The sequence below is a fragment of the Lissotriton vulgaris genome, chromosome 8 (genome assembly GCF_964263255.1).
Source record: "Lissotriton vulgaris chromosome 8, aLisVul1.2, whole genome shotgun sequence".
NCBI lineage: Eukaryota > Metazoa > Chordata > Amphibia > Caudata > Salamandridae > Lissotriton > Lissotriton vulgaris.
In genome coordinates, this window is record NC_141696.1 from 1,001,660,284 (window position 1) to 1,001,679,408 (window position 19,125).

The 19,125-nt window shown below is 44.2% G+C and overlaps 2 protein-coding genes across 2 annotated transcripts in view; one reads left to right on the forward strand and one right to left on the reverse strand.

Moving 5' to 3' along the window:
- Nucleotides 1–5,607, reverse strand: part of PIBF1 (progesterone immunomodulatory binding factor 1) — a 797,165-nt gene extending 791,558 nt beyond the window's left edge. The window contains exon 1 of the mRNA XM_086933412.1: nt 5,418–5,607. The gene's annotated coding sequence lies outside the window, so the exon portion shown is untranslated. The remainder of the gene's footprint in view (nt 1–5,417) is intronic.
- A 6,089-nt stretch (nt 5,608–11,696) lies between these two features.
- The window catches only part of DIS3 (DIS3 exosome endoribonuclease and 3'-5' exoribonuclease), a 226,601-nt gene continuing 219,172 nt past the window's right edge, over nt 11,697–19,125 (forward strand). Inside the window, exon 1 of the mRNA XM_086934891.1 lies at nt 11,697–11,988. Within this exon, the coding sequence (XP_086791017.1) occupies nt 11,767–11,988 (222 nt within the window). The 5' untranslated portion in view covers nt 11,697–11,766. The remainder of the gene's footprint in view (nt 11,989–19,125) is intronic.

Genomic DNA, 19,125 nt, shown 5'->3' on the forward strand with positions numbered 1-19,125 from the left:
CTAGACTGTATCCCCATTCACACTGGGCGCTATACAAGTTAGACTGGGATGTTTGGTGTCCACAAACCTTTTACCTCCAACACTACTTTCTTCACATCCTATAAATCTTTCCCCTTCTTTCTATTTTCCTTTTTCCATTTCAATTAGTGTGTTATGTCATAGATTTCTTACTCTAAAAGGAACATAAAATGAAGGTATACCAAGTCAATCAATGTGTTCATTTTTTATGTGTCAGTTAAATGATGTTACTTAAAGTATAGTTTGGACTATAAAACTGAGTAATGACAATGTAAACGAATGTTTAGTAATTTTTTTTTAATTAAATTTCAGGATTTGTGTCTTCCCCTGACGAAGGCGTACTTTACGCCGAAACGCACGTCGAAGATTAAGTATTTTGCTACAGGATTGTCCCCTTTTTAAAAGTGTTTTTAATAAGATTTCTGTAATAAATAACAACATCACTGTATGTTTGTGCAGAATAATATGGTTTTTATACTTCATGAAATTTGATATGTGAAGAATATATTTTTGCATTTTTTAATTACTTTGCTGTTACATTCAGTTACTTTAACTAGACACATAGACTAAGATGTTGTATATATCATTATTGCATAGGAAGCTATTTTTCATTGTGTTTTGCCCTGTCCTAAGAATTTTATTTCTACTACATCCGGGGGTCCTTGTTACTTACAAGAAACAAAACAGAATTATACAGGCGCATACATACTTCCCCCACCCCCTCCCCCCCACCCTTCCCTTCCCTCATTATTACCCCCATTTAAAGTTTGTAGTGTATGACTGTTATTCGTAGGATCAATGTGTCAAATCTATGGTGGCATATTACATGTTTCTACCGATTATGGGAATGTAAACCAGAACAGCGTATGTATAATCCTACTTAGTTTTCTGTGTCCAAGTGTTTGAATATGTACTAACTACATCATTATATAATCACAGTGGAAATGGCACAGAGGAGAGGTTCAACCATGTTATCGAAGACATTAGTCAATCCGATATGAATTCAAAGGAGTATTGAGTTATTCAGTTGTTTAAGGTGGTCTGGGCTGATCTAGTAACTTGTAATGACAGTACTAGATAGGCTCCATTTGTTATGATGAGAGGATGTAAACCTCTAAATACATAATACAATAAATTGTTCTAAATACAATACTGATTGGTTATTTGGTTCTGAGGGGTGAAAAATAGTCGTTGGATGATGCTCGCAGTAAACTTAAGTAAGCATGATAAGAGTACAGCTTATTACAATGCTAAACATTGTGCCCAATGCATCCAGGTCAACGTTGGGGATTGGGTGTGTATTAAGAAACCCATCAAAGTGCGAAAGGGAGAGAGTCAGTTTTAAGAGCCTGAAGAAGTCCTGGAGGTACAGTAGAATGCAGTCAGGCTGAAGGATGGCAAGATATGGAACCTCAGCAGGGATGCTGTGAGATCTAAAGGAATGTGGAAGAATAAAGAGTGATGATGAGGATTTTGAATAGTTACAGGGGGAAGTATATAATCTCATGTCTAATTGTGAAGTAGTGGGTGGCGATTCTGGAAATGTATGTGCTAATGCGGGTGCTGATCTCGTTCATGAGAATGGTTGTGAAATCCAAGGTGCCACTGACTAACGTGGTTATAAAATGCAAGGTACTACTGAGGAATGTATTGATTTAGAAAGGAAGGTTGGGGTCAGCTGATTTGATTGGGAGGGGGCAGGAAGGGGGGGCCACCTCAATGGTTTAAGGATTTTATTGTACATAAAAAGTAAGCGATCTACATTGTTCAATATGCATGTTATATTGTTTTTTATGGGCGTTGCATTTTTTCGGGTGTACATTTTGTTGTGCATCTTACATATGGTCTAATAAGATTCATGCATTAAGCCAATTGTTCTAATGTAGATTTAGAGCTGTTTTTTTTAAACTGATCAATTTTGTTGTAATGGAGGGTGGTGTGTTGTGGCTTCCATCACTGTAGAATGGAATTCTGTCACCAGGATTCGATTTCATAGGGATAGGCGAGTCGGACAGAAGACGGATGAGGAGGCGGTTGACAGAGAGCTCCTCAGTTGAATAAAAAGGCTTATAACTTACGAGTGAAGGTTCATCATTACTTCTCTTACTGGCCAAGCACCACCGATTCCAACAGGGTCGGCTGAGACCAGTGTATTATTACTGTTATTCATGCATGGCTGTCGCAACTACACAGCATACAAATCTAGTATAAATGTACTGAAGTAGCACAAAATATATATTTTATATACAATTATTAATACGAAATCAAGTTGGCACTCTTTTTCGACCTCAGAAGGATAAACTGTGGAGTCAATATTTCCGGAAATTGAAAATTCACGCCTAGGTCTCAGAGCGCGTGCTTAACTCATTGAATAATAAAGCCTAGTTTAAAAAAAAAAGCTAACCACCACATATCACAACAATATTTTAGTAGTGGAGTGTAGTAAATTACTTCTCTACTGTTCTCCACTGTACTGCTCTTTTAGAATGTACCATGACATTATAGAAGGCCTGAGTGCCTCTCTGTGGTTTAGACTGTCAGATAGTCAACTCATGCTGAGCTGCTAGGAGCCTGCTCCTGGTGAGGCTACATCTGTACCTTCAAAAAATGTGGTAAAGGAAGATACACAGTATAAGTAGATAATCCTTTTTTGTAGCTTGCTGCTAGGATTTTTTTTTTAAACACTTTTTATTAATTTTCCGTTTTCATCCCATGAGTTACAACATGTTGCAATCATACATGATACTCCAGCAAATCAATGTCGCAATGCAACCTACATACATCCTAAAAAAAGAGGATTGGTGTTGCACATAAATGCAATTATCCCATCCCTCCCGCCCTAACCCCAACTTTATCTGAACCCATCCACTTACAACTTTTTGACAAAAGGGTCCACTGTCTACTCCTGGTTGCATGCGCACATTCAAGATCCATTAAATATACATTATGGTGCAAAGTCTGCATGAAGTAGAAATACATGTTAGCGTGATCTGGAAGGGGGGCTGGGCAGCCAAAATGCCTTTAGTGCCGAGTGACCGGGACAGGCGATGAAGCCAGGGCCATAAATGCTTCCAGAATACTGTCCCAGTCCAGAGAGATAATCTTTTTGCGCAATCCCCGGGCTTCCTCCCAGCGGAAATCAGCACTCTTTTCACCCCTCCCCATCTCACCACCTCCCCATGCCAACTATAAATCTGTGGGGGTGTAGCCGATTTCCACCTCATCGTGATGGAGCGTTTAGCCGGAGTAAGGTTAGGTCTATAAAGCGAAGCTGCACTTTCTGTGCCTTGGGGCGGCGTATCAGGCCTAAAAGGCAAACTGCGGGGGTGCTCGGGACTGGAAACCCGACCGCAGATTCAAGCAAAATAAGTATGTCTGACCAATAAGGTGCGAGCACAGGGGACTGCCATAACATATGTAACAGGTCAGCGTCATCCAATTTACATCTGGGACAACGGTGAACAGCCATGACAACACGGGGATTACCCCACACTGCCATTACAACGCAGGAATTACAACAAAAGACGTTACAACGACTTTCGCTGGAGAGCGCTCTTGGATAGGGAATAGTTTAATTTTCTATCCAACTCCTTCCCTACTGTCAACTTGGGCAGGAGTTGGAATAGAAAATTAAACTATTCCACTATCCAGCACCCTCCAGCAAGAGTCCTTGTAATGACTTTCCTTGTAATGACTTTCGTTGTAATTCCTGCATTGTACTGGCACGCGTGGTAATACCACGCATTGTCATGACATACAACCAGTGCAATGGTGTTGTGTGGTTGGGAATATGCGTTGTAACCGGTGTGGGGTAAGATACGCCCTATGCAGGACCATATATTGAATGAATTTGAATTTGGCAGTACTCAGGATTTTTTTGGGGTATGCCAGAGTTCTGTTCCAGTCCCCTTCCGACAGGTCCGCGCCAAGGTCCGTGGACCATTTATTGCGCAAGTCTGTCAGTGGGATTCTAGTGTGGGCAGTAATCCGGGGCGCCTAGCCACCCCACCCCCTTATCAGTGTCCAACTGTAGCTTGGTTAGCCCCACCCTACGGCGTCCGTTACCCCAGATCAAAGCAGAGTGTGGTATTTAAGGATTTGAGAAGCAGGATTGGGATCACAACCTGCAGGTTAGTAAAAAAAGTATAGTAGCCGTGGTAGGACCACCATTTTGGAATCGCCACTCGCCCCATCACTGAGAGTGGTAGAGAGGACCAAAAGGTGACCTGCGACCTAAGGGATCTCATAGTTTTACCCAGCTTACCCTCCACTAGGTCCGGCGCAGTGCGGTAAACCTGAATACCAAGGTATTTGAACATGTGTACAGCGATAGCCAATGAGTGGGAGCCAAACTGGATCGCCTCTGGACGTTCCCCCTGGTGAAAAAAAGAGTAACTTGCTTCTAGGACAGGTGAGTAGGAGAAGATGGAAGGTACAGATGTAGCCCCACCAGGAGAAGGCTCATAACAGCTCAACCTGAGTTGACTAACTGACACTCTAAACCACAGAGATGTCACTCAGGCATGATGTCATGGTACATTCTAACAGAGCAGTAGAGAGGAGAATAGTAGAGAAGTAATTTACAACATGGAGCTACACTAATAACATGTCCAATAACAAAATAATAAGGGACATTGTTGCTACCTATCTCACATTACATATTCCTTCAACATGCACCTCTGAGCAAAAAAGTTTGCCTCGGGCGGAAGAAAATTGATAGGAGGGCTCACAATGCCACAACCAAAATCCTTTCAGAGAGAGGAACGTAATTCCTCCCCTGCACACTTGGTGCACTACGGAACATCGTAAACAACACCATGACAACACGCAGTGTTTGACTTGACAACGTCTGAAGGAAACAGTCAACAGGCCAGTCCCAGTATTTTCCAACCACCTAAGTTTTGTCCGGAAAAGCTCGGTAGAGACAAACGGAATAAAATAAAAGGTCCATAAATCAAATTATCCGGGCGCAAATTCTAAACGACTCCTGACCTTAGATCGATTAACACGGAGGGGTGTACATTTGCTAATACTGCCAGTCCCTTCAGAAAGGCGTTGCAAGGGGTCTGTCTCTCTACAATGGTCTTCAAGAAGTGGCGAGATGCTGTAGGGTTAGCGATAAAACAGATTTGAAATCTCCAACAAAATCATCGCGCCTGTCAGTAATCCCCTGGTCATCCAGGACACATGCCAATCAATGCTGACGAAAGCAGTGGGTAGTCTCTAGTTACATGCTGAATTGCTTTCAACAAAAAAACTCCAAAACAAACAAAAGCAGCCCATTTCAATCAACACTTGTCTGCTTTTCTTTACTACCATTGCTGATATAAACACGTATGCAATAACGTTCTACAGTACACTGAAAAGGTATATTTATAAATGGTTACATGTCAACATACCAGCATACAGGGCAAATCTCCCAAAACAGGTGAAAAGTTCCCGGGACTATTACACAGACTCCCGCTTGAGTTTTCTTTAAATTCTAATTGTCGCCGCCTTTCTTCCGAAGACCCGTCCTACCGAAAAAAGTGAAGCCACAGCAAGCCAATTGGGAACCTGCATTATACCGATCGACATCCTCTGGCTGTCACAGAAGGATCTACGTAGGCGACTGTAATGTCTCAGTTAGATCTGCGATTGGGTTAAAATGAAAAGAGCCCACCCACTATCCCGGAAGTGACCGCCCATCAAACAATCTACTAAAAATAACTAGACGGTCAACCTCCCTATTGAAACGATACTGGAGGCCATGATGTTCTGCAAACCCGTATTAGAATTGTGGACGTACATGGTCTAAACAAGAAGATAAATAAAAGAGCATAGAATCAATAATTTCAGCTGATATGCCCATATGCAAAGGCTATTTAAAGCTTTATGGTTTGCAAGGTCAGCTACTCTAAATTTGGAATTAGCTTTTACAGCATTGTGTGAAAAAAATTAAAAACCTCAATAATGCAATACAAATTGAATTTCAATACGTTTTATCATAGAAATACCTCGTTAGATTCGACACACCTCGCACAAATTTTGATATCACATTGCTGGGTTTCTAATCTTATTTGAGTTTTGTAAAGTACATGTAAGTTCTTTATTTGATTGTCAACATAGCACGCTACGGCGCGCTCATGTTGACAGCACCCGCTCAGTGTTCCATCATTGTGCACGCACTTTTGAAGAGAATGTTTCTCTTCAAAAGTGCGTCCCTCGAGTCATTCATGTGCACAGTTTATCTTGAGTGGTTTATGTCAGTTGTTTCCTGGACTTAACTTGAACAGGCTGCGCTCCTGTGATCTGCTGTATTTCACTTAAATAAAGTATTCCTCAATACTTTCACCGTCTGCTTCCTGTATCCATCGCTCTTCACATTTTGGCGACAAGCATCTCGGCAACTTCGGCGATTTTATCAGCATTTCACCATTTTTGCGCATTCTTCCCAAATACCTTCATTTTTCGTGTGCACCGCGCTAAGCTCGATTTTGATCTTCGACTACATTCCTGGAAACCTCGTCATCCTGTGGCACTGCGCTGAGCCGTAAGACATTTCTTCTATTTTCACAGTTTTGGGATACCAGCGTTTGATTTGCCTAGCGGCCAACTACGCGTATGACATCGTCTTCAACGTCATTACGCTCACGCCCACACAGCCAGGTTTATTCACTCGTCTCTATGACAACGCTGTAACGAGTGATTTTAAAGTTGATTTTCTTCAACCAGTGACCCTCAAGTTGCTTTTAAACAGCGCGCACACCTAATCCAAAAGGTATTTGTTTCATATTTACAAAAGAAAAGACTTTCTGCATTTTTAAAAAAAAAGTATTTACTTTATATTTACAAGTTTAAAGACTTCCTGCATTTCGTTTTAACTACATGTTATATACTGTTATTACTATTTCACAAGAAATTTAAAAAGCTTCCTGTTTTAACTACTTTATCATGGCTACTAGTCAACAAATTGTTTATTTGAACCATTTTTTACCCAATCCTGGTAAACCTAAAGAGTCATGGAAGTTATGGTTCATAAGTTTTGAAAATTACTTAGTGGCCATTGGAGCAGATGAATACTCTGCAAAAAGGAAGCTGGCCATTTTATATAGCCATTTGGGTACTGCAGGAAAAGAAATTTTCAACAATCTTCCATTGTCTGTACCTCCATCAGGAGATGGAGAAGGATGGAATGTTTTCACAGATGCAATTTCAAGATTGAATAAAAAATTTATTGATCAGCCAAGCGTTATGATGGAACGTTTCAACTTTATGAAAAGGAAACAACATCAAGATGAGTCTGTGGAAGACTTCATCTCTGTTTTAAGAAATTTGGCTGCGGAATGCAATTTTGGAGCATATCTAGATACTGTTTTAAGAGACCAATTTGTCTACAACTGCTATCACAAAAAAATTCAGGAAAGGATTTTAAGTTGTCGTGATCCCACGTTAAATGAAGTGTTGGATATGGCCAAAAGTGTAGAAAGGTCGATTGTTTCTTCCAGATGCATCACCGATGGAAATCCTCTTCAACATGAAAAGGATGTACAAATTAATGCTGTTCTTCAAAAAAACTCATCATTTAGACCTTTTCAAAAGAAATTTAATTCTTATTGCTTTAGATGTGGATCAAAAAGCCACCTTAGTAACAGCCCCACATGTCCTGCGTTGGGTAAAAAATGTACTTTTTGTAGCAAAATTGGCCACTTTAATATTGTTTGCAGAAACAGGAAAGGTGTTAGAATCAATAACCTTTCTTCTGTTGAAGACCCTAATGTAAATGTTTCCAACATTGAAATGTCTTTCTTGCAATCTCCATTTGATGATCTTCACATTAACTCTATTCAAAATGTTGATTCTAACCTGTCTATTCCTGAAAGGAAAATTCTCTCCATTGATTTAGTTGAGCTTGATCTAGACACTACACTTGTCAAAGACCCCACTTGCTGTGTAATTGTTGATGGTGTAGAATTAGACATGATGGCAGATTCAGGGGCACCTGTTACCATCATCTCTAATACCTTATTTGATGAAATCTGGAGCAAGAATGTAACTTTATCTCCTCTTGACATCATTCCCAAAGCCTATAATAAGAAACGTATTGACATGTTAGGATATTTTATTTCAAGAATTGAATGTTTAGGTAGGTTTACTAATACTAAAGTATACATTGCCATTGATGGAAAACTTATTGTTGGATGGCAAGATTTAGCTAGAATGGGTTTGAAATTGGTTCCTGGTTCTGACACACCAGTCCAAATCAATGAAACCTCAATTTTTAATGTAGTTCATGAAGAAAACTTAGAGATTCAGAATTTAATATCTGAATTTCCAGAGGTTTTCAAAGATTCCGTGGGCTACATCAAAGATTTTGAGCATCTGATCAGATTGAAACCCAATGCCATTCCTGTCTGTCATAAACTGAGGAATGTTCCTTTGAATGTAAGAGATGACCTTAAAAAAGTTCTAGACAATTTAGTTTCAGAAGGCATTATTGTCCCTACCAATTCTTCTTTATGGGTTAGTCCCATTGTTGTCGTTAAGAAAAAGGATTCCTCTATTCGTTTATGTGCGGATTTGCGCTCCCTTAATCAAAACATCATTGTGGATTGCCATCCCTTACCTAAAATTCAAGAATTGTTGACAGGTATTTCAGAATCAAAAATTTTCTCACTTTTAGACCTCAAGAGTGCTTACCATCAGATTCCCCTCTCGAGGTCCTCCTCTGAGTTAACAACCTTCATAACCCCTTTCGGGGCATTCAAATATCTCAGACTCCCTTTTGGTTTGGCTTCTGCCGCCAGTGTCTTCCAAAAATTCATGGACACAATTTTGCATGACATCCCTAATGTACAAGCCTATCAGGATGATGTCCTGATCCATTCAAAAAATAGATCAGAGCATCTTAAAGTGTTAAGGAAAGTTTTGTCTCGCTTTCAAGAAGTTGGCATAACTCTGGGTGTTAAGAAATGCATATTCATGGTAAAAGAACTTGACTACTTGGGCCATAGTATTTCTGCATATGGTATTAAACCAAAGATTTGTTTAACCAAAGCTATTTCCAATGTTGCTGTCCCTAAAGATAAGGATGCCCTAAGGTCATTTCTTGGACTTGCTGAGTACTATTCACGATTCATCCAAAATTATTCTCAGTTTGTCCAACCTCTCCGCACCTTACTCAAGAAAGATATCAAATTCATTTGGTCTGAAGAAGCTAACAAGGCTTTTGACACTGTTAAAAAGGTTATTGTTGAAGCACCTGCACTATCATCATTCAATCCTAGTTTAGAATGTACCATTGCTGTTGACGCAAGTCAAAAGGGTTTAGGTGCAGTGTTAACTCAAAGAGACTCTTGTAGGGAGAATACTATAGGTTTTGCGTCAAGAGCCTTAAATGTAGCTGAGTCTCACTATAGCACTATTGAAAGAGAAGCCCTTGCCTGTTCTTGGGCAATTGAGAAATTCAAAACATTTATATGGGGCTCTCACTTTATTCTCCTCAGTGATCACAAGCCCTTACTTCATCTTCTCAATGGTAATGGTACAGGCAAGGCTTCTTCTAGATTAGTTCGTATTTTGTCTAGACTACATGAGTACAATTTCACCATTAGACACATTTCAGGTGGCAATAATTTGCGTGCTGATGCCCTTTCAAGACTTACTTTACTTGAAAATGATGTTGATGATGACTCCTTTGATGACGTTGAGTGTGTTGTAGCATCCATAGAAGAGTTGGTCCTTTCACCTTTTTGTATATCAGAGACTGAATGGAAGCATAGTTGCTCTGAGGATTCAGTTCTTCTCAATGTTAAAAACCTAATTGTTTCTGGGTGGCCAAAAATTCGCTCTCTCCCTGCGTCCTTGAAAGTCTTTGCTCAAGTGTCTGGTGAACTTTCCATTGCTAGTGATGTCGTTTTTAGGGGTGATTTATGTGTTCCTCCTTTGGGTATTAGAAAAAAACTCTTTGACTTTGCTCATCAGGGACACCTTGGCGTTGGCAGCACCTCAAGGAAATTAAAGGAACACTTTTGGTGGCCTGGTCTAGATGGTGATGTTGCTAACTGGATTGGGTCTTGTTCTACTTGTCTGGTTTCGGACAAGCACTGGAAGACACCCCTTTTACCGTTGCATACAGTTCCTTTTCCTGCCGAAGCTTGGCAAAAGCTAGCTATTGATTTCTCTGGTCCTTGGGAGATTTTACCTAGTAATAAACGTTTTATTGTGTCACTGGTTGACTATCATTCTAAATGGTGTGTTTTTGATTTCTTAGACTCTCCCACTTCTGTTGCTGCCATTGATTTTCTCAGTAAAGTTTTTCTCTCTGAGGGTCCCCCTAGAGAGCTGGTCAGTGACAATGGTTCTCATTTTTGTTCATCCTCGTTTGAGTCATTTCTCAAGTCTTATGACATCAAACATCTTAAAGTGGCATTATACTCTCCTTCTTCGAATGGACTAGTCGAGAGAATGAATAGGTTTTTCAAGGAGGGAATACAGACCGCTGTGTCTTCTAGTCTAGATGTAGAAAAATTCCTTAGGGGCAAATTATGGTCTTATTTGGTTACCCCTCATAGTACAACGGGTGTTTCCCCTTTCAGACTCCTGAGGAAGAGAAATCCTAATGGGAACATTTGCCCTTCTTGGTTAAAAGATTTGAAAACTAAGGATAACTCTTGTTTAGCTTGTCTTGACAAAGAAATTGTCAAAGTAAATGTTGCTTCTAAGCAATTATCCCAAGAGAGAAATTTTAATTCAAAGTTTCTTTCTTCTGTTCAGCCCTTCCATGTTGGAGACTGGGTCATGATTAAGTTTAATAACAAGGTTAAAAAAGGTCTTTCGACCTTCTCCTTACCCACACAAGTCCTTAAAGTATCTAAGGGATCTCTCTTTCTTGATGGAAGAGGATGGTGGAGTAAGCGTGTCATTGTCAGACTCACTCCTGAACAAGCAAGGAAAATTTCCACTACCAAATATGTAAATGAACCGTCCTCTTGTTCTTTTTTCCCTTTAGGTACCACCTCTGTTGAAGACACACTTGCTAATAATTGTTCTTCTTCTTCTCGAATTTCACTCCCTAATTCAAACTTTGTTTCAGATTCTCAGATTGAAGAAACAACATGTGATGCTGCTGATGACCCTCATGTTGTTCCAACTTCTTCTTCTCTTGTTTCCTCTGACAGGTCTCACAGGAATTGTTCTCTCCCAACTCGTTTTAAAGATTATTTTCTTTCTTAAATATTGACTTTTTATTGTCATTTTGTTTTCTTTTGTTATGTAAATAGGGAGAAGATGTAAAGTACATGTAAGTTCTTTATTTGATTGTCAACATAGCACGCTACGGCGCGCTCATGTTGACAGCACCCGCTCAGTGTTCCATCATTGTGCACGCACTTTTGAAGAGAATGTTTCTCTTCAAAAGTGCGTCCCTCGAGTCATTCATGTGCACAGTTTATCTTGAGTGGTTTATGTCAGTTGTTTCCTGGACTTAACTTGAACAGGCTGCGCTCCTGTGATCTGCTGTATTTCACTTAAATAAAGTATTCCTCAATACTTTCACCGTCTGCTTCCTGTATCCATCGCTCTTCACAAGTTTGTAAATTTTGGACTACTGTACCTTCACTCTAACAGGAATATCGCACATCTAATATGGCCGCTCCAGAAGTGGGCATACGTCCCACATAGTGTAGTCCTTTATCTATGTTGGGAGTTGTAACATGCTGCAGGCTGAGCTCAACATCTCATGCTTACTGCGCTGTGGACACGAAGAAGATGCTGAAGTCTAAGACTTTTATGAAGAAGACCCGTTCGGGCGGGGTGTTGAAGATAGTACGCGAGCATTACCTGCGCGATGACATCGGCTGCGGATGCCCCAACTGCGAAACCTGCCCAGCTCCCGACAGCGTAGTCCTCCAGCCCGAGCCACCCCTCCGGAGCCGCCTGCTCCCTGACCCACACTACCTGCTGCCAGACACCAATGTACTGCTGCACCAGGTACGTTGGAGAGCTCAGTTCTTGAATGAGATGGGTTAGCATAATTCTTTCCAAAGCTATCCTGTCGCTAATTTTCATACTCCACTTAATACTCCACTTCCTCGCTGGATGTATGTTCTGTAATTCCCATCTGGATCCTCGGCATTTCAAAACTGCCCATCTGGATCCTCGGCATTTCAAAACTGCCCATCTGGATCCTCGGCATTTCAAAACTGCCCCATCACCCGGTTATGGCAAATCTACAGCATACATTTCTTTTTCGTATCTGCTGTCGATTTTATTTCTGCACTCTCTTATATTGTGTATTGTATCTTTAATTATATGTGTTCTACATTCATTGGAACATTATGTACAGTGTTCTCTCCAAATTGCCATTGTTACTGGATTTTTCTCATTAGCGCATTTGAACTCTTCTGGTGGTGAAGAAAGGACAGTGGAGAAAGCACCATTTTATTTTTTTCCATCCATCTTTTATATTCTATCTGTACACTTTCCCTCTGAACAATTCCACCACAAGCATCATCATTTGAAATATCGTTACTTACTTTTACACCAACATGAGTCAACAAACCTTTTCCTTGAGTAACCCTCCGGATTTCTGGTCAAAGGGTTCTGAACCAGATTTAAAATGGTTGGAATGGAAAGATTATTTTTTAAATTACATCGAGACTGTAGATTCTGATGGTAAAATGTCAGCCGAACAAAAGTAGCGTATTCTTTTGCATTCTTTGGGTCCGCAAGGCCTTAAATGTTATAACCAAATGAATAAGCCAATTGTTGGGGGTGGGGACAGTAATGTTTTCACTATTGCTTTGTCTAATTTAGATAAGTATTTTGCACCCAAAGTCTGTGTTGGAATTAGGCGATACAACTTCTTTCAAAGGAAGCAGTCTAAAAATGAGACTGTTGATGACTATGTTGGTGAATTGAGGAAAATGGGAAATGATTGTGCTTTTGGTGTGTTACTGGAGGATTTGATTCGTGATCAGGTTGTCATGCATGCCAATAATCCTGCCATTCAGGAACGCCTATGGATGAATGGCGACGCTGCTTTAGATGACATCTTAGCCTTAGTTCGTAAAGCTGAGACTTCTAGCAGATGTGCAAGTGCTTTGAAATCTGAGAACATTAACAAAGATGTAATTGCTAGATTTAGTTCCAGTTTAAAGAAAAACAACAGTTTTAAACAAAAGAATGAAACGTGGACAAAACCTAAAATGAGCGGTGATCTTCCCAAATGTTATAGGTGCGGAAGTTCTGAGCATTTGGCTTTCGCTATGTCCTGTCCGGCCAAGAAGAGTAAATGTGGTGCTTGTGGTTTATATGGTCATTATACCAAAGCATGTAGAAGGAAGACTAAAACAGTTAAATGTATTCAAGAGGACATAGATTCTGATGACAATGTCTCGAGTGGTGATGATCAAGTCTCAGAATGTGCTGTAGTCCTAAAAAAGAAACTCCTTCTCAACATTTGTGATGGTTGTTTATTAGTTGAAAATAAGCCTGAATGTTGGATGCACATAGGTGGTGTGCGTGTGAGAGTATATGCGGATTCCAGTTCGCCTTATACGATTGTCAATGAGGATGTTTGACTTAATACTTTCGTTGATAGAGTTGGCTCGAAATGATCTCCTTCTGACATTGACCCGGAGGGTTATAATGGTGGAAGGATTTTGAGCATAAGATAATTCTAAAGGATGATGCGGTGCCCAAAATCCATAAGGTCAGAAGTGTGCCTATTGCTTTAAGAAAGGATGTTGCTTCTGAGCTTGAAAGATTAGTATCATCTGACGTAATTGAGCAAATTGAAGCATCTGCTTGGGTTTCTCCCTTGGTGGTAGTGAAACGTGCAAACGGGAAATTGAGATTATGTGTGGATTTGCGCCATCTGAATGATAATATTGTGGTGGATCAATTTCCTTTGCAAAAAATAAATGAGATGCTGGCTTTGCTTGATGGAGCTAGGTGGTTCACCACAATTGACTTATCCGCCGCATACCACCAGATTCCATTATTCAAAGACAGTAAGCAATACACAGCTTTTATAACTCCGCAGGGTTGTTTTCAATTCAAAAGAATGCCTTACGGCTTGGCATCAGCTGCTGCTGTTTTTCAGCGCTTAATGCACAGGTTGTTCTCCACCGTTAAAAACACCAAATTCTTCCAGGATGATATTCTCATTTTTGGGAAACACAGGGAGGAGCATGATTAAACTCTAAAAAAAAAAGTGTTGAGTATTTTGGAGGAAAAGGGTCTGACAATTGAATTTTCAAAGTGCACTTTTGCTAGTGATCATGTTACCTACTTGGGTCATGTTATTGACTGTGATGGGATCAGACCTAAGTCTAACCTCATTGATGCTATCAAGAGTGCTCCCTCTCCTAAAGGGAAGGATGGTGTTAGATCTTTCATTGGTTTAGCTGAATTTTGTTCAAAATACATTCCTAATTTTGCAACCAGAACGTATAATATTAGACAACTTTTAAAAAACAAAACTAAGTTTGTATGGTCGGTGGAGTGTGAACAAGATTTGAGGACATAAAAAGCTGCATCACTAATATTGCTTCGTTGAAGAATTTTAATCCAGAGGCTCAAACCATTATCACTACAAATGCTAGCATTAAGGGATTAGGTTCTGTTTTGTCCCAAGTTGGTGTGAATGGAAAAGAACAAATAGTGGCTTATGCGTCAAGGTCGTTATCGCCTACTGAGGAAAAGTACTCGACCATCGAAAAAGAAACTCTAGCATGTGTGTGGGCGGTGAATCATTACCTCTACGTCCCTCGTCCTCGACCCAGTCATAACACATGAGGTATTCCACCCGACAGGAAACAAAACAGGAAATGCTTTTTCAGACTCCACCCACCCTCCTGTCAGGTGCTATATTACACCTCACCACCAGAAGCAAATCCTGTTTTGTTTCCTGTCGGTCGGAATGCTGATGGGTTACGCTGGGGTGAGTGCTGGGCACTTACCTGCATCTGGAGTCCTGTGGTGTCTTCCTTGGCGGGGCCTTGGGGGAGCTCATGGACCGACGTGGGACCTTTTACAAAGCCGGGCTGCTGGGCTTCCTGGGCTTTCCTCCAGTCGGGGACCCTGGGTTGCGGGGCTTCTCGGGTCCCCGTGGATCTCCTGTCTTCGCCTCCGCTTTGGATCCAGGGCTGATCGCTGCTGGGAGGGGCAGTCGGCTGCCCGCGCGTCCCTCACTTGCCAATGTTTGTGGGCGGGACGCGCTTTCTTCCGCTTCACTGCTGCCGGCCCCTGTTGGCGGGCGCCGGGTAGGCGGGGTTTCGGATTGCCGGAGTCCGGGTGCATCGGCCGGGTGTGGAGCCCGTGTGGGGAAGCGGGACGCTTCCGGTTGCACCTTCGTTTGCTCCGTCTGGCATGGTCGGGAGCCCGGGTGGGCTCCGGGTTCCCTGACGTTCACCTGAGTGCCGGGATGGCGCGTCCTGATGACGTCATCGGAGCGTTTCAGCTGGAGTACCGTTTCTGCTTTACTCATTGGCCTTTGCTTGGAGGCTGATTTCTGCACCTCCGTTTGGATTTCGAAGTGGCTGCAGCTGCGGGGGTGAGTGTTTTAGTTCCTATATATTGTCCTGGAGTTCAGTTTGGAGTGTGACGCCTTGGTGTTGCTGTGTTTGGAACGTTTTGCTGTGTTGCCTGCTTTTGCTGTCGTTACTTGTCATGGGGAAGCACCACAGGAAGAGGAAACATGTCTCTCCTGTTAGGTACTCTTCCTCCTCCTCGTCCTCCTCCGACTGTGAGGATTCTGCGCCTGCTGGTCGGCGTGCTGGTCAGAGGGGCGCTGGACGCCTGAAGCGCCTGCTGTTGGAGACTCTGTCCAGTCTCAAGGCTTCCAAGAAGGGTGCAGGGGGTCGCTCTGGGGAGGCTGCACCCCTGTATTCGGATATTTCTTCCGCTGCTTCCTCTGATGAGTCTACCTTGGGTGCGTTGGATCTACAGGGCAAGTACATCTCGAGGGAGTTGATGCCTGATCTGCTTTGCCATGTGCGGGAGAATATGGGGTTCCCGGTGGAGCCTGTGCCCAGTACCTCCCAGGATACTGTGTTGCCGCAGTTTCGGAAGCCTGCTTCCTCTTCTATGCCTGTGCACCCATTTGTCATGGATGTCCTCCTTAAGGAATGGAAGGACCCGGACCATATTTCTGTGCCCAGGTTCATGTCTAAACTGTATCCTTTGCAGGATCTGGAGGTTGCCCTGCCTGATTCGGTGCAGGTGGATTCTGTGGTTGCTTCCCTGGTTGGTCGTCCCTCCATGGCTGAGGATAATATCCTGCAGGATGGAGTTGACAAGAAGATTGACTCTGCTCTTAAGAAGTCCTATGCTGGCTCTCACCTGGCTCTGCGGTCGGGAGTCTATGGGGCTTATGTGGCGCAGTCCTTGCTGGCTGACTTCAAGACTTTGTTTTCTGCTATGCAGGAGGGGATCAGCTGTCCTGATTTGCTGGAGTCGATGGAGCGTCAATCAGAGTTCCTTTCGGGCATCGCTTTTGACTCTGTCAGGGCTTCTGCGTTGTCTTGTGGTTCCTCGGTGGCTGCCCGTCGGAACTTGCTGCTGAGAGGATGGAAGACTGATGCTGCGCAGCGTTCTATGGCTTTGAGGTTACCATTCTCTGGTACTCAGCTTTTTGGGGACGCCCTGGAGACCAAGCTGCATAAAGTCTTCAAGGAGAGGAAGCATTCATTGTCGTTCCGTCAGCCTGCTTCTCAGAAGGGGTCGTCCTTCTCGAATGCCAGGTCCTTTCGCCAGCCTTCCAGGTTCCAGCAATCCTCGTTTAAGGGCCAGCGGGGGGCTCGCAGGTCCTTTCCTCGGAGGTTCCAGAAGAAGCCCCAGCCGGAGGGGGGGTCGGGGGCTGCTCGCTCCTGACTATTCCGTTCCAGTGTCCGCTCTCGCGGGGGGTCAGTCCGCGGTTGGTGGGAGACTGCGGCTGTTCCTCCGGTCTTGGCTGGTGACGACATCGGACCAGTGGGTGCTGGATGTTCTTTCACGGGGCTACCGGATGGAGTTCCTGTCCCCTCCTACTCCCTCGGGGTTGGTGGTGACCCCTGTACCTGCAGACCCTGCTCGCCGGAGGGCGTTGCTGGAGGGGGTTGGGTCACTGTTCGACAAGAGGGCGATTGTCCCGGTTCCGTGCCTGGAGCAGGGACTGGGGAATTATTCTATTGTCTTTGTGGTTCCGAAGATCACGGGAGGGTTCCGTGTTGTCATCAATCTTCGGGCCTTGAACTTGTTTGTTCAGAAGATACCTTTCAAAATGGAGACGCTGCAGAAGGTGATCCCCCTGATCCAGGAGGGTTGGGTGTTCACGTCGCTGGATCTCCAGGATGCTTACCTGCATGTCCCGATGGCGTTGGAGGATCAGAAGTTCCTTCGCTTCTGCCTGGATGGTCGTCATTGGCAGTTCTGCGTCCTTCCTTTCGGTCTCCGGTCCGCCCCCAGGGTGTTCACCAAGGTGGCTGCTCCCTTGGTGGCCCATCTCCATCTCCTGGGGGTGTCCGTGTTTCCTTACTTGGACGATTGGCTGCTCCAAGCTCCATCTTCGGAGGTCATGTCTGTACACCTTTCATTGACCATGCGTACGCTCGAGGACCATGGCTTCCTGGTCAATCTGCCAAAGAGTCACCTGGACCCGTCTACTCGGCGGACCTTCATTGGGGCTGTGTTCGACTCTGTGATGGGCAAGGTTTTTCTCCCGGAGTCCCGGCTTATGCGTCTACAATCCTTGCTGAGGACGTTGCTTTCCAGGAGGTCTGCTCCTCTCCTACAGTGGTTGGTGGTCCAGGGTCATATGTCTGCCACTGTGTTCACGGTGCCCTGGGCCAGGGTCCATCTTCGGCCGCTGCTGTGGCATGTTCAGCGTTGGGTGCCCTTTCCTGTCCTGGACTTCTCGATTCCTGTTCCGGTGACCCCAGGGTTGGTGTCTGCTCTCCAATGGTGGCTGGATCCCTCCAATCTGTCGAGGGGCATGTGGTTCCATCCTCCGCCCCCTTTGGTTTTGACGACGGATGCCAGCGCCTCCGGTTGGGGGGCGACTCTGGGTCCTTGGGCGATCCAGGCGCGTTGGCTTCCTTCGGAGTCGCACCGGTCTTCGAATTGGAGGGAACTGTCGGCGGTGGAGAGGGCCCTTCGCCTGTTCAAGGATCGTCTTCTGGGTTGCAACGTGTTGGTGAGGTCGGACAACACGGTGACTGTGGCCTACATCAACCACCAGGGCAGTACCCGCTGCCTTTCCCTGAACTTGGTGGCCTGTGCCATTGCGAGTTGGGCCGAGTGTCATCTGGTGGCCCTGTCTGCTCAACACATCAAGGGTGTGGACAACGTGGTGGCGGACTCCTTGAGTCGGAGGTTCCCGTCCTCTATCACCATGTGCCTGTCCCCTCGGATTTTCAGGTCCCTGTGCCTGAGGTTCGGGACTCCGGTGCTGGATCTCTTTGCCTCGTTGAGGGACGCCCTGCTTCCCCTGTTCTGCTCCAGGACTCCGGAGGAGGGGGCTTGGGGAGTGGATGCCTTGACTGTCCTCTGGCCTCCTTGGTTACTCTATGCCTTCCCCCCCCTTTCCTCTGATCCCTGCTTTCTTGTTGAAGGTTCAGCGGCTGGGGGCTCAGGTGGTGGCTGTTCTGCCTTATTGGCCTCGCCGCTCTTGGTTCCCGCTTCTGCTGCGGCTGGCGGTGGGCCCTCCCTGGATCCTGCCCCGCTACCCGTCTCCTCTGAGTTGCCAGTCGTCCTCGCTGTTGGTGCCTCTCACCTTGGCGGTCTGGAGGTTGAACGGCTGTCTCTTGGGGTCCGGGGTTTGCCCGATCACCTCATCACTGTGATGCAGGCTTCCCGTAGGAAGTCCACGCTTTCCTCCTATTCTAAGCACTGGGTTTCCTTCTCTTCTTGGTGTGCTTCCATGGGCCTGTCCCCTGCCTCTTGTGCAGTTTCCTCTATTCTTCAGTTTTTTCTGGATGGGTTTCACAAACACTTGGCTTTGTCCACTTTGAAGGGTCAGTGGGCTGCTATCCGGGCATTTCGGGATCCTGATTCTCTTTTGCCTTCGGATGGCTTGTTGGTTTCCCGTTTGTTTCGGAGCTTTTCTCTTTCTGCTCCTATGGTACGTTCCCCGGTTCCTCCCTG